This window comes from Mastomys coucha, unplaced genomic scaffold (assembly GCF_008632895.1).
Source record: "Mastomys coucha isolate ucsf_1 unplaced genomic scaffold, UCSF_Mcou_1 pScaffold16, whole genome shotgun sequence".
Classification (NCBI taxonomy): Eukaryota; Metazoa; Chordata; class Mammalia; order Rodentia; family Muridae; genus Mastomys; species Mastomys coucha.
Window position 1 is genome coordinate 53,967,826 of NW_022196898.1, and position 13,957 is coordinate 53,981,782.

Genomic DNA, 13,957 nt, shown 5'->3' on the forward strand with positions numbered 1-13,957 from the left:
AAAAAAAAAAAAAAAAAAAAAAGGAGTTTGACTTTCTTCGAAGAAACAGCAGAGCTGGCATGAACGGTAGGTACATAAAGCTAAATGTGGAAGGATGTGAAAGACCCCAGACATAGATGAGGTTAATTCAGGTTGAGTTTTCTTGGTGTTGCTGTGTTTAGATTTTATTTCAATAGGGATATGAGTTCTGAAGGGTTTAAGTGGGGAACTGCCATAATCTCTCTGTTACACTGAGAATGGCCTGTACTGGGATGAAAGCAGATGTTGAGACCAAATGCCTAACGAAATTGTCCACTTCAAAAACTGTTGGCGGCTGTTCCTGCCGCAACAACGGTAGCATGTCAAGAGTCAAAGCATCCTAATGATCAAGTCTTACAGACGGACTGGGGGATAGAGCTACCATGAAGGACTATGGTTGTTGTGAGCTCTACTGTGTGATCCATTATGTGATCATCAACACAAGCATTTACGAAGCAGTAAATGATTTTGGACTCCTGATAATGGTTAATAAAAGATGGAATTCTGGAAGACACCCCAAACAACACGTTTGATTTTGCTATATCCAACCAGATCTGTCCTTGGGTGTTCATCTAGTAACTTAGTTGTGTGTCGCTGAAGGTCATTATGGGGGTGGAGGGGGGGGTGAGACTTAGCCTTTCTGTTGTTTGTCAGAGGAGGGATAGAAAAGATCACGTTCAAGGCAATTAGAAGAACAAACGTCTGAATGAGGATGTAAGCTTGCTAAAGTGAAGGAAAACAGGAATTTCTGGCTTAACGCGAAGAAGTGGAAAAGAGGAAAATAAAACGTGGTGACCGACACTTACCCTGGACTTAGGACGGCCGCGTTCTTCAGGCACGGGGCTGCAAACACACAAGACGTAGGTTAGCAAAGTCAAGGAGAAATCGAGTTTCTCCCCCTGCTGGGTGTCGGGGGGTGGGGGACGCGATCCCTCCTTCCCCCGCGTCCGTCTCAGACGATCTCCGAGAACCGACACTGTCGGGGAGCTCTCTGCCTTTGCGCAGGGCCAAACGCTGCAGTCCTTTCTTTATCCACTTTCCGCCTCCCCGGCCCTGCTTTCTTCCCAGTCATCCTGATACAACAGCTTAGCGTCTACATCGCTCACCCGCTGTGGCGGCGGCAGAAAGGACCACCCGGGACAGCATGGTCTGAAAAGATCCGGACAGCGGTCTCCGCGTCCCCGTGACCCCGACCGGAGACTGTCAGGGGCAGGAACAAGATGGCCGCTCACAAATCTCGCGGGAAGAGACCAGCGCACTTTCTCTCGGAAGTTCTCTGCTTTTTTTTTTTTTTTCTTTTTTTTCCTATCGCGAGAAGAGGTGGGGGTTGGGGTCGGAGGGTGGGGGAGAGAAACCAAAACTCTGAAAATCCTGCTGCGGGCGAAAGCGAGCTGGAAGGGTAGACGCAGTTCTCGCGAGAAGCAGAGCGTCTCCCTCCGAGAGGGGCGGTTGCGCAGAGGTACCGCACGTGTGGCGTTCCTCCGGCCCCGAGGCAGGGTCGCGTCTCGTTTGGGTCTCGGTTAGATTTGGAATCGTGGAGATGCGGAAGGAAACCCCTCCTCCGCTCGTGCCCGCGGCGGCCCGCGAGTGGAACCTGCCCCCTAATGCGCCCGCATGCATGGAACGGCAGTTGGAAGCTGCACGGTACCGGTCTGGTGAGCCGCGACCCCGGGCCTGGAAGCCCCTTTACCCAATCACGGGTGCCCTCTCCCGGGCCTGACCCTCCCAAGGCCTCCCCCTCGCCGTGTGCCCTCCCGATCCATACCCGGCGTCCTGGCCCTGCCCCAGCCCAGCTCCACAAACCTGATCTCACAGTCAGACTCGTCCCGCCACGGGATTTGGGAGGTTACCATAGAAACGAGGCCTTCCATCCGACACTTTGTAACCCTGCTCTCCCCAACGTAGACGGATCCCTTCTGCTCGGGGCTTCCAGCCTGAGTGGTCGCTGCTGGGTAGGCTCTCTGTGGTTTTTCAAGGATCCTAGTGCGGCCCCCAACGAAGGTTTCTGCTCTGCGGGCGTCCAGACTGAGGCTGGAGTAGCTGACCTCACTTGGGTCGGGGACAAAGGGATCCTAGTGGCTTCTGATTCAGGTGAGTCGCCCCAGCCCTTTCCCTAGAATTGAAGAGTTGGGTACAGGTTAAGATGGGAAAAGTTTTTTTTTTTTGTCCTCTAAAGGTTCTCAATCGCCCGGTGGCCGATGCCCAGTCAATTCACACACACACAAATTAAAAAGTAGATTGCAATCTTATCTTGGCTTCCAGTCAGCCTAGACTATAGAGAATGTTGATTTAAGAGGTGGTGCTGAAGACAAGCGGTGCTACCTGTCTGTTTTCTTTTTATTGAGAGTCTGGGTTTCACCTGGCTGTCCCAAAAACTAAATAGACCAGGCTGGCCTTGAACTCACAGAGGTCTTCCTTGTGCTGCAGTTTCTAGTCTCCTTTTTTTTTTTTTTTTCTGGGTGTCGTGCGCACTCGCTGTGAATTGAGCCACCTTGCTAGGCAACTGCTCTATCACTGGACAGTCCTTCATTCCACTTTCTTTTGTGAGTAGTGTAGGCTTTGACATTAAAAAAAGAAAAAGAAATTAAGTTGGGAGGAGATAGAGGGTAAATCCTGTACAAGTTAGGGATGAATATAGTCAAACTACATTGTGTGTGAGTATGAAATTCTCAGAGTTAAAAATATTAAAGAAAATGAGTATAAGTTGGTGGGAGCTGGGTGTAGGTGCAGCCTTTAATAAACCAGCAGAAGCAGGCAGAGTTCTATGAGTTGGAGGCCAGCCTGTTCTACATGTCCAGTTCCAGACCAGCCAAAGGTACATAGGGAAACCCTGTCTCAAAGGTTAAAATAGATTTATTTTGGGTCTGGAGAGATGACCCAGTGGTTAAAGTGTTGACTGCCTTTTCAGAGGACCCAAGTTGGACAGCCAGCACCCACATTCCACTAACAACCTTGTAACTCCAGTTTTAGGGGAGCCAGTGCCCTCTGTTGGCCTCCATGTGCACTGCATGCACTCGATGAGTAGACATACACGAAAGCAAAACACCTGTACACTTAAAATAAGAACATTTCTCTCACATACATACATTCTTAAGTGTTAGGTAGAGCATAGCAATTGAAAAGTACAACCGTAGTGATCTAGTGATAGAGCCTCTCTGATAATTGAAATTAGAATATTACAAGAAGAGGAATGCTCTTCCAGAGGTCATGAGTTCACTTCCCAGCAACCACATGGTGCATTACAACCATTTGTAATTGGATCAGATGTCCTCTTCTGCTCTGTCAGTGACAGCGGGATCACATATATATAAATCTTTTAAAAAGTACTGCAAGACATTTTATTCAAGCAGTCCAAATATTTACTAGTTGTCTGCATAACTGGGAAGAGACATCCTCACTGTTATATAAGGCTTTATCTTTGTCTCCCTGGGAACCGATTACCCCGCTCTCTGGAAGCAATAATTGATTTTGCATCTATTTTCCTGTCTCAAGGAGTTTTCCTCACATGGGCGTCTGGCCTGTTAGGAAAGCAGCAGGGTAACAAAGCCAGACGACCTGGAAGTTAGCTAAGCCCTTCAGTGATGTGGGCTTGGCTTTTACAGGAACAAGTTTTTGTTAGCTCAGTAACAATTCTTGATTGAGTCCTAGGCAGGAATTCCTGCCTTGGTATAAGCCAGGTTTGTGCATCTCTTGCTTACACCTCACCCCACTCTGTCCTCAACAGGTGCTGTTGAATTGTGGGAGCTAGATGAGAACGAGACACTTATAGTTAGCAAGTTTTGCAAGTATGAACATGATGACATTGTGTCTACTGTCACTGTCCTGAGCTCTGGCACACAAGCTGTCAGTGGTAGCAAGGACTTCTGGTGAGTCCCTTCTTTCATTATGTCTAGGCTTCCTGTGGACATCCTTACTATCCTCAGTATATAATGCTTTGGGCTGTTTTCAGTCTAGGGAGTAATGGCATCTGTTTTAAGAGATTTGATAGTGCATTATAAAATAAAATAGCAGGAGTCTAGGAAACAGATTGGGACATGTTGTTTGAGTATATTTTAATGTTGATACTGCAAGTTAATATTCCTATTTATTTTTTGCATTGTAGCATCAAAATTTGGGACCTGACTCAGCAGGTGTCACTGAATTCATACCGAGGTAAGTGTTGAGTTCTACCCATAGTTAACATTCCCTTTTTGGGATATTTGAATTGTGTTTGGATAATAATAGCCAGTCTGGGTTCTTTTGATTGGACTTTCCTTACCCCAAAACTACAGTCACAATCCTGTCCATTTCTCTGTGTTCTTGTTTTCATTGATAGTTTCACAGACTTTTGACTGTGTGGGTGTCTTAGTTCTGTTCTATTGCTTTGAAACAACACCACGATCAAAATTATTTATAGGAAAAAACATTTATTTGAGGGCTTATTGAGAGTTTCAGAGGGTTTATGACTGTCACAGCAAGGAGCATGGGGCAGTAGACAGAGCCTGGTGCTGGAGCAGTAACTAAGAGCTTACATTCTAATTCACAAGCATGTGGCAGAAAGATAGTAAGACTGGGCTTGGTGTGGGCTTTTGAAACCTCAAAGTCCATCCCCACTACACTTCCCCCCACATGACCACACCTCAAAATTTTTCCTAAATAGTCCACCAATGGGAGCCAAACATTTTAAATAGATGAGCCTTTGGGAGCCATTCCCATTAAACTGAAGTGGGCTGATAGACTCCATCCTCTTACCCTCAAGTTCGTCAGTCCCTTCCTGTCCATTTCTTACCTTCCATTTACCATAGGCTTTAGCAGTAGAGTCACACATCTTCACCTGCAGACTTTGACTCTTCTTCATTGCTTTCTTGTAGTCTGCAGATCAAGATCCTACTTTCTCGTCAGCATTCAAGCAGTAAACTGTGCACCAGCTTAATCCAGACACAGTAGAGCCTTGTTCTTCTCACAGGATAACACCTGAGACTTGTGTATGTGTGTGGATGTGTGCATGTGTGTGGAGGCCAAAGGTCAACTTTGGAGATGCCTACTTTGTTTTTTGAGACTGATTCTCTGACTAGGACATGGAGCCAGAGAGCCACAAGGATTTACTTGTTTCTGCCTCTGCAGTGTTGGGATTGTAAGCAAGTGCCACCATACTTCTTTTTTTAATAAGAGTTCTGTGGTTGAATTCAGGTCTTCATGCTGGTATGGAAAGCACTTTACTGATTGAGCCATCTCCTGCCCAAGACTTTTGAATCTAACTCTTGAATGTTCACCTCTATAAAATGTGTGTTTGGGGCTTTCATCACTTTATTGTCCCTTCGCTTTGCTTCAGTAACAGAATTAGGAGTTGAATTTAGTTTGGTAGCAATTCTTTATGAATTTTGAGTTCATGAAGATGGATACTAGAGCGAGAAGAGGATGGAGGTTGATTTAGTTCTAAAGGCAGAACCATTCCGGCTACTCTACAAGGGCTGGCTAAATGACTTCAGTGATTCCTTCAGTCTCTAGCTAATTGGCATTAATTCATTCATTCATTGCATGTAGACCGCCCAAAAGAATTTAAAGCTGTGCCCTATTGTACATTATAAAATTGTTAACAAAAAAATTTAAGTGGAACAAGTGAGATGGTTTGATGTTGGGTAAGTGTACTTGCTGCCAAACCTGGAGACCTGTGTTTGATCTTTCGAATCTACTTGGTGGAAGAATATAACTGACTCCTGAAATTTTTCCTCTGATCTCCACATACATGCTGTGGTGGCACATGTGCACACATAAATTTAATAAATGAATATTTTATTAAAAGTTAGGTAGTTGTCAAGAAGTTAACATTTTTTTAAGCATATCATGTATTGGCATATTATTTTCTAATCATATGTCTTTTAAAAGTAACCTATTATAACCTATTTATAATAACAGTAACCTATTTATAGAAACTGTTTACAAATAATGACAAAAACCAATTTATTTGTACTGTTAGCAGCATTAGATTTCACTTTGTTTTAGAAAAAAGTCCAACTTGGTTTGTTAAGACAGACAAGCCAGTTGGTTATGTCCTTAGTGAACCAACCATTTCATTTTTTAGTTCTCACTGTTAAAAACAGAGAGGCAGCCACAGAGCCACCCTGGTGGTATTTGTGGGATGACCGAGACAGCTTCACTCTATTCATTGAGTTCTTGCAGGTGTCCCTTTGCTCTTTGGCACTTGGTGTGAGAGCCTTAGGTTTTCAGGCTTTCAACACTGGCATGGAAGACAGGGGCTGGAAGGGAGGTATGAATGAGCTCAGCCTATAGGGTGGGAGTCGTGTGATGGGAAAGCAAGTTCAGTCTTAGGGGAAAACATATTAGAAAACTCACTTAAAATGTAGCACCGAACTCTCAAGTGTTCTTAGAGGTGTGTGTTCTGTTACTAGGGACATCGTTCTGGAGTTAGTAAGCCTCTTCCTTCATAGCATCTATATGCAGATCCCTTTCCTCTTCTTACTTAGCCTGTAATCCAGTCATCTTTACCCCTTCATCATTTCTGCTAGCTTTTTCTGGTTTATAACTACTAACTTTTACTCTGATTGTTCTAGTTTAAATCCTTCAAAATATTTAAATTATCTGATGAAGCCAGCTTGTTTCTCACAATCCCCTTTCTTTCCCATGTTTCTTCTCATTTACAGCTCATGCGGGACAGGTCACCTGTGTTGCTGCCTCTCCCCACAAAGACTCTGTGTTTCTTTCATGTAGTGAGGTGAGATTCAGTGGCTTCTTCCCAACCGCATCCAACCCTTAAGAGGCACAAATCCCTGGCCTGGAGACTGGCGAGTAGATGTTGTTTGGGATTATGAAACACTTTCTCTATTCCTTTTCCTAGGACAGTAGAATTTTGCTTTGGGATACCCGCTGTCCCAAGCCGGCATCACAGATGGGTAAGTCTGAGACCTGTGGTGAGGAGGAAGTGGTATTGGGAGCCCAAGGCAGGAGGCTTTCGCTGCCCACAGTCACAGCAGAGCTCTCAGATGCCCACCCCTGTGATAAAACGACACCATTTTCTACCTCAGTGAGACTTTGCTGACCACAGTGTAAGGGGTACCCAGAGTAAGGGTTAGCATCCGTGTGGGTAGTTTACTCTGCAGACAGCTGGACAAAAGGGCTAGGGTTATTATTTTTATGCCTTGTGTTTTTAATTGTGTACAGGAGATGGGTGGATAGATGTAGGTTGTGCGCTCAGGGATGAGGACATACATGACTGCTCTAGCAGTATTTAAGAAACGCAGTTAAAGTGTTCCCAGGACTTAGTGACTTGTTTTGGAAGACAGCTTCTAGGTTGTGACCTTTGTTCTAAATCTCCCTTTTCTCACTTCCAGGCTGCAATGCCTCTGGCTACCTCCCTACCTCCCTGGCTTGGCATCCTCAGCAGAGTGAAGTCTTTGTTTTTGGTAAGGCAGCATGACATACTGACTCTGGGAATGGGGAGGATGACAAAGTGCCGTCTTCATGGAGTACATGCTCCTGTTAGCACACGTAGGCACTGCATGATTCATGCCTGTTTTAGTTGGCTTTGAAGAACATCATTTTTTTCTTAGCGGGTTTGCTACCTCATTGTTCCAGCTTCTTTATTCTGTGCATGGTTAGAAGTCAGTGAGGCGTGGATGAGTGTTTGCTGTTAGGGAATTATGTTCTGCTATGGTGTGACTGCATATGGTAAGAGTTTGTAGTTAAAGTAATTGTCACAGCCACCACATGGTGACTGACTGATTCTACTTCACAAAGGAAACTATTGTCAGTATCTTGTGAGAAACTAGGATTCATTCAAATCCAGATCTGGCTCACATCAAAGTCTATGGTTTTTGTTGTTTTATTCTTCCTCAAGACAGGGTCTGTGTGAACTTTGGGATGTCTTAGGACCTGATATGTAGACCAGGCTGGCCTTGACCTAAGAGATCCTTCTGCTTCTGCCTCCCACATAGGATTAAAGGCATGTGCTACTGTATTTAGCCTGAAGTGTGAATTCTTAACCACCATGACTTGCTCTATTTCTTCTTCAGGTGACGAGAATGGATCTGTCTCCCTCGTGGACACCAAGAATGCAACCTGTACCCTCAGCTCAGCTGTGCACTCCCAGTGTGTCACTAGACTGATATTCTCTCCACACAGGTACTGTTTGTCACCAGGAATCTAGAAGGGATGGATGGGGACAGTGGTGAAGGAGTAGGAATGGAGTGATACAGGAATGTTTCTAGTTGGCAAATCATTAGCTGCTTACATTGGTCCTAAGATGGGGCAGTAATCTAACTTGGTTTTCCTAACCTTGTCAATATAGTCTTTATTTGATTTGTATAGGTTGAAAAGACCTAAAATGTAATCTCATTCCTGCTCAAAGCCTGTATAAGTCTCTAATGTAGAGAGAGACCCATTGAGCTGGTTGGTTACTAGCACGGTTTCTGTGAGCACTGGCTCTGTTCCATTTTCTTTGTTTTTCCTTGGAATTGTAGTGGTAGTAAGACATAAACCCAAAGTAGGCATCAGGGTGCCTTCTCCCCTGGCTCAGTTTACATTGTGAGGCAACCCCTGATAGATTTTGGTTGTGGAATCTATGGGCTTTTCTATGAATCTTTTCTTCCCTTTTTGTCCTCTAGTGTCCCCTTCCTGGCTTCTCTCAGTGAAGACTGTTCACTTGCTGTGCTGGATTCAAGCTTTTCTGAGGTGTAAGTTTGAAGTAGAATCCTGTGGTCAGGAATCAGGGATTAAGACCAGTGGGCAAGCAGGTCTGTTTTCTCTTCAGGAACATACGTATAGAAATCTTCCTTTGTTGGGTCTGGAGAAAGGCTCAGCAGTTAGGAATACTTCCTTTTTGTTTCTAGCAACCACATTAGTCTGCTCATAACTGTCTATAGCTCCAGATCCAGGGCATATGATGTGTCTGGCTTCTGTGGGCATCTGCACTCAGGTGCATACACACACCCAGGAGACACACACTTATACATTATTAAAAATCAATATAAATACAAGAAAATTCTTCATCTTTGTCTGCAGAGATCTCCCCCCCTCACCCCCCAAATCCTCTCCGTTTGCAGCTCTCCATCTGTAAGACTAAGTACTGGAAGCTGTTTGATTATAGGCTGTCTGGCTAGTGTTCCAGCTTCATGTAGGGAACCACTTCTGAGAAATGGAACCTGCTGTAGAGTAAAAGGCACTGGATGGGAGACCTGGGTGTGTGTCCCTATGCCATAATTTTCTGTTGACTGGACATTATTGTTTCCTTGTTCTGTCCACCATGTCTTCACCTAAGTAGACTGGATTGGATAATCAAACACTCAATGGCCTAGTGATGGGGCTGGTGAAATGTTTCAAAAATGTGTCATGAGTATGTTATTAGGATTTCTTTCTATAGTTCCTTCTGGGTTTTCTGCTTGTTTCTTACCACACCCTGTTTTTCCCCCTTTTGTTCTAGGTTTAGAAGTCGAGCCCACAGAGACTTTGTGAGAGATGCTACATGGTCTCCTCTCAATCACTCCCTTCTTACCACAGTTGGCTGGGATCATCAGGTCATCCACCATGTTGTGCCGTTAGAGCCTCTCCCAGCCCCTGGACCTGACAGTGTTGTGGAGTAGAATGGATTTCAGGAAAAAACAAAACAAGCCCTCCATCTGCAAGTGGTGTACTTGCTTGCCCCTGCCTTCCATTTATGAGAGCACAGGAGCCTTGTAGAGCATGTTTACTCCCTAGTCCCGGGCAGTAACAGGCAGATTCTGAGCCTGAGGGAGGCTGCATCCCATAGTGACTCGGAGGAAGAAACTTCCTTTATAAATGATGTATGTGAGTACATGTGTGAGTGCGGTGTATAGTTTGGAGTGGAGAAAATTATCCTTCAGCTTTCTCAAAGCAATGCTCTTTACCCCCGACAAAGTAACCAGAGGATTTTATGCTTCCCATGTCTGGGAATTGGCTATGTTGTTAGGGATATGGAATGTGGGTATCCCTAGATTCTTGGGAATACTTCACACTACTTAGAGGTGCATAACTTATTTTTATATAGAGTTTAATTCACAATTATGGAAATTACTTCCATATACAAAAGTCTGGCCCAGTGTACCTTGAGAAGACAACAGTTTTGTACAAATCCCTGTTAAACTGAATCAAATCCATTTTATGGGTGAATAAATTTGGCCCTGCAGTGTAGTGCTTGCTCACCCTTTCCTTCCTTGGTGTTGTGTATGAGAGATGAGTGTTTTCCTGTCCTAGATTTCACAGATAAGTTTTAGGGATGATGGAGCGCTTAAAGTGTTTCAGTGAGGTGAGAAAATTGATGTGGATTGTTAAAGAGGAATCTGTCATTTTTCCCACCTAAAAATACCCTGAGGACTGATCTGGGTACCTTCGTCTGGAGAGCTGAAGTCTAAATGCTGTATTTTTGGACTCCTAAGATTTGAGATCCAGCATCAGGGAAACTGTCAAAAATACTGAAAGGTGAAATAAAGATTTTTATCATTGATTTTTCCCTCTCCAAAGCTTATTTATTACCTGCTTTGCGTAGGTGAATCACCAGTGTGGCGTCCGTCTTAACTGCCCACTGTCTTTGTATTCTATTGTATTCTACTCCATTAGAGATTGTGGATCTGTAAACTGATCTTATTGGAACTTTCCAACTTTGGTTTAGGAAAAGCACATAAAATGGGTGCCCTGAAGGAATGTGAGCTTCCATTCTATTCTTGTCAGTCAAGAGCCTTTGTTATGATTACCCTTGAGTAAAACACTTGAGAGTTTGCAGTCAGAGTCACCTGAGGTTGGGACTGGAAGTAAGGACTTCTATTGTTACAAAGTTCCATGGAACGCATAAGATAGAATCAGTTTCTGCTTCTTAGAGAGAAAGCTTGTGCTTTGTGTCACTTAGGGAAAGACAGACAGTGCATTTACATGTCCTGCTTTTGGGGGAAAATAGTAGGAAACTAATAGCAGGGGGAAAACCTGAAAGAAATGAATAAGATTTGTTAGAATGGCTAAAATGACACCAAAGAAGAGAAATGAGGTTTTGAAGAACTATTACTTTTCATTGGGAGTGGGGTGGATAAAAGCATTTGCTGTTCTTCTAGAAAAACTACGTTTGATTACAGGGCTCAGGACCACCTGCAACTCCAGATCAGGTGCTTCTGACCTCCAAAGGCACTGTCACTCATGCACATAAAAATCTTAAATGTTTCCTTTAGGTCTGTATTGGTAAAAGTAATCCACATTGCTTAATACATGCCACAGATGTCCAGCTTAGTCAAAGCCACAAGTAAATGACAGGCATAATTTTAGATTGTATATTATGGTATAGAAGGTAAAATGCCTCAAATAATCAGGAGTATGAGTTGTAACAGGTCATTATCTTGAGAATAGTTCTAGCACTGTAAACCTCGGTGAGGGAACACTAGGGTCATTTTGATTGTTGAAAAGCATTTAGTTTTCTTCACGGTAGTGTTAACTGTTCAAATGTCTGAACAAGAACGAACACATTTCCTTAGCTTTGTTACTCTTACTTAGCCTCACAACTACTGAACTGCTGGCCTCTGGCCAACCAAAGTCTGAGACCTGTTCCTAGGGTGATGAGTGCTTGGGAAGAAGCAATGAAGCTTAGAGTCTCAGGTGATGACAGACAGGTGTTACTGGGTTTCTAGGTATCTCACTCTGTAGAATAGCTGGCTCCTGGGCTTTTTTATTTATTTTTTATTAGATGTTTTCGTTATTTACAGTATCTCCTTCCCCAGGTTCCCATCCAAAAAAAAAAAAGAAAAGAAAATTTAAAAACAAAAACCTCTGTTCCCTCCCCCAGCTCACCACCCCACCCTCTCCTGCTTGCTGGTCCTGGCATTCCCCTACACTGGGGCTTAGAACCTTCACAGAGCCAAGGGCCTTTCCTCCCATTGATGACAGACTAGGCCATCCTCTGCTACATATGCTGCTGGAGCCATGAGTCCCACCATGTGTACTCTTTGGTCGGAGTTTTAGTCCCTGGGAGCTCTGAGGGTACTAGTTAGTTCATATTGTTGTTTGTCCTAAGGCGCTGCAAACCCTTCAACTCCTTGGGTCCTTTCTCTAGCCCCTTCATTGGGGACCCTGCTCCTGGTTCTTAGTGAAAAGCTACATGGATGTTTCTTGTGGTTCACTGTCATAGCTTCAAAAATACCCAGTGAGGGTCAGGAGATTGTTCAGTGGGTAAGTGCTGGTCATCAAACCTGAGGGCCTTGAGTTGAGTCCCTGGGACTGAAGGACTATTGACTCTGCAAGTTGTCTTCTGCCCTCATGTGTGCACATGAGTAAAATGTAAAACGTACCCAAACTCAAAGCTGCTTGGGGCCCCTGTATTTATGTAGTACATAAGGAAGGACAGGATATTCAGAAAGAGGCCTTCTAAAACTCAACTTCACATAGTATTATAACATTGCTGTTTTTAAGAGTATAGAGCTCTGGTTTTAAAAAGGTATTTGGACAGTGTGTAATGTCTTGTATTTTTGTGTTTTGGTAGTTGTTTGATTTAGCCTAAAGTCCATGAAGTAAATGTGAATAGAAAGAGATATGTTTTAATGTGTGTGTATTGTGAAGGCTTAGGGCATCTAACAGAATCCATGTGTGGAAGAAGCTAAAGACAGTTTGTATCTAATCAGCATTTATATTGAGTTGCTTATTGCCAATAGAGATAAATGTTGGGGGTGGAGAGTTTAAAACCATGAAATTGCTTTTGTTGGGGAAAGGGTAAGCAAGCTCCAGTCTCAAACATTGTCTCAAGCACTTTATGGCTAGTCTATACAGTACTGGGAATAAGAAAAATAATAGGATAGTAAGCAAGGAGATTTTAGACTTCTGTGAGGAAGCATAGATATTTTTATTGTGTGGACATAGGACAGGTATACCTCAACAGGACTGAAGAAGAAGTATGCTTCTGGAGGGGAGGAATAACCGGTAAGTTACAATGAACACAGTGCGTGGTCCTACAGTCTTTGATTATGCTTCTATGTGGTCCTCTACTTACTGTGGATTACTTTGATATGCTGACATTCTCTGTGTAAGGAATGAATTGTCAAAATTCAATGGCTCAGTAAATAGAATTTAGTCCCTAACATACAGTTCTGGTAGGAGCCAGCCAATATGTTTGAAAACTCACTCCCTTGTCCCTGTGATGTTAGACAAGCATTTCATTTTGGAGGCATTGTGCTAAAAGCATTAAGAATTAGTTTCAAATGAAAAGGTTCCACTCTGGTAGTAATTTCTCTAGAGTGGATTCTCAGCAATGCAATGAAGATTGTACTAAAGAATACATTTTACATCCACATGCTAAGTTAGCTTCAGTTCTACACTTACAACTTATCAGAAATCATTTGGCACTGGCCATGCTTAGTGAGCTGGGTGTGTTTGGTTCCAAGAATATGTATTTTCTCACTCTAAAGGCAGATGACATAACTTTTGAACTTGTAGCTACAGAGGTAGGCATGGATCCTTCAGTAAAGAGCTTACATCATCAGCCTAGGTATGAGGGCCTGTCTCAAAAAAAAATAAGAAGCCTAAAACAACTAACTTTAAAATCTAGTAAAGTGTTAGTAAAATCTAACAAAGTGCTCTTTTTTTTTTTTTTGGTTTTGGTTTTTCGAGACAGGGTTTCTCTGTGTAGCCCTGGCTGTCCTGGAACTCACTCTGTAGACCAGGCTGGCCTCGAACTCAGAAATCTGCCTGCCTCTGCCTCCCAAGTGTTGGGATTAAAGGTGTGTGCCACCATCTCCCAGCTTAGCAAAGTGCTCTTAAGACATGTCAGTTAAAAACAAGGAGCATGATCTGTGAAAACATTGCTTTATATGATAATACTTTATAACAAACAGTATGAAGATAAGAGGTAAAATTCTTCATGCTTAGCCAACAATTATCATTTATAACAAATACTGGGAAACAGACCAGTTTAAACAGATCATTGACTTAAAAAAAAAGCTCTTTCTTTCTTTTTTTT

General features: G+C 43.4%; 2 protein-coding genes across 3 annotated transcripts in view; one reads left to right on the forward strand and one right to left on the reverse strand.

Annotated features, from left to right (window-relative positions):
- The window catches only part of Atp5pb (ATP synthase peripheral stalk-membrane subunit b), a 13,041-nt gene extending 11,764 nt beyond the window's left edge, over positions 1-1,277 (reverse strand). Inside the window, exons 1-2 of the mRNA XM_031375100.1 lie at positions 1,125-1,277; positions 825-861 (exon numbers count right to left, since the gene is read on the reverse strand). Coding sequence (XP_031230960.1) covers positions 825-861; positions 1,125-1,164 — 77 coding nt within the window. The 5' untranslated portion in view covers positions 1,165-1,277. The remainder of the gene's footprint in view (positions 1-824; positions 862-1,124) is intronic.
- Positions 1,278-1,363: 86 nt separating this feature from the next.
- On the forward strand, positions 1,364-10,474 carry Wdr77 (WD repeat domain 77). 2 transcript variants are annotated; one of them, XM_031375099.1, is made up of 10 exons: positions 1,368-1,673; positions 1,924-2,109; positions 3,743-3,884; positions 4,121-4,170; positions 6,660-6,730; positions 6,854-6,908; positions 7,347-7,418; positions 8,028-8,136; positions 8,619-8,687; positions 9,434-10,474. In XM_031375099.1, the coding sequence occupies exons 1-10, from the start codon at positions 1,559-1,561 to the stop codon at positions 9,591-9,593; spliced, it is 1,029 nt and encodes a 342-aa protein (XP_031230959.1). In that variant the 5' UTR covers positions 1,368-1,558; the 3' UTR covers positions 9,594-10,474. The 2 variants fall into 2 exon arrangements, with proteins under 2 accessions (XP_031230958.1, XP_031230959.1); XM_031375098.1 differs by having other exon boundaries at positions 1,364-2,109.
- Positions 10,475-13,957: the final 3,483 nt, after the last annotated feature.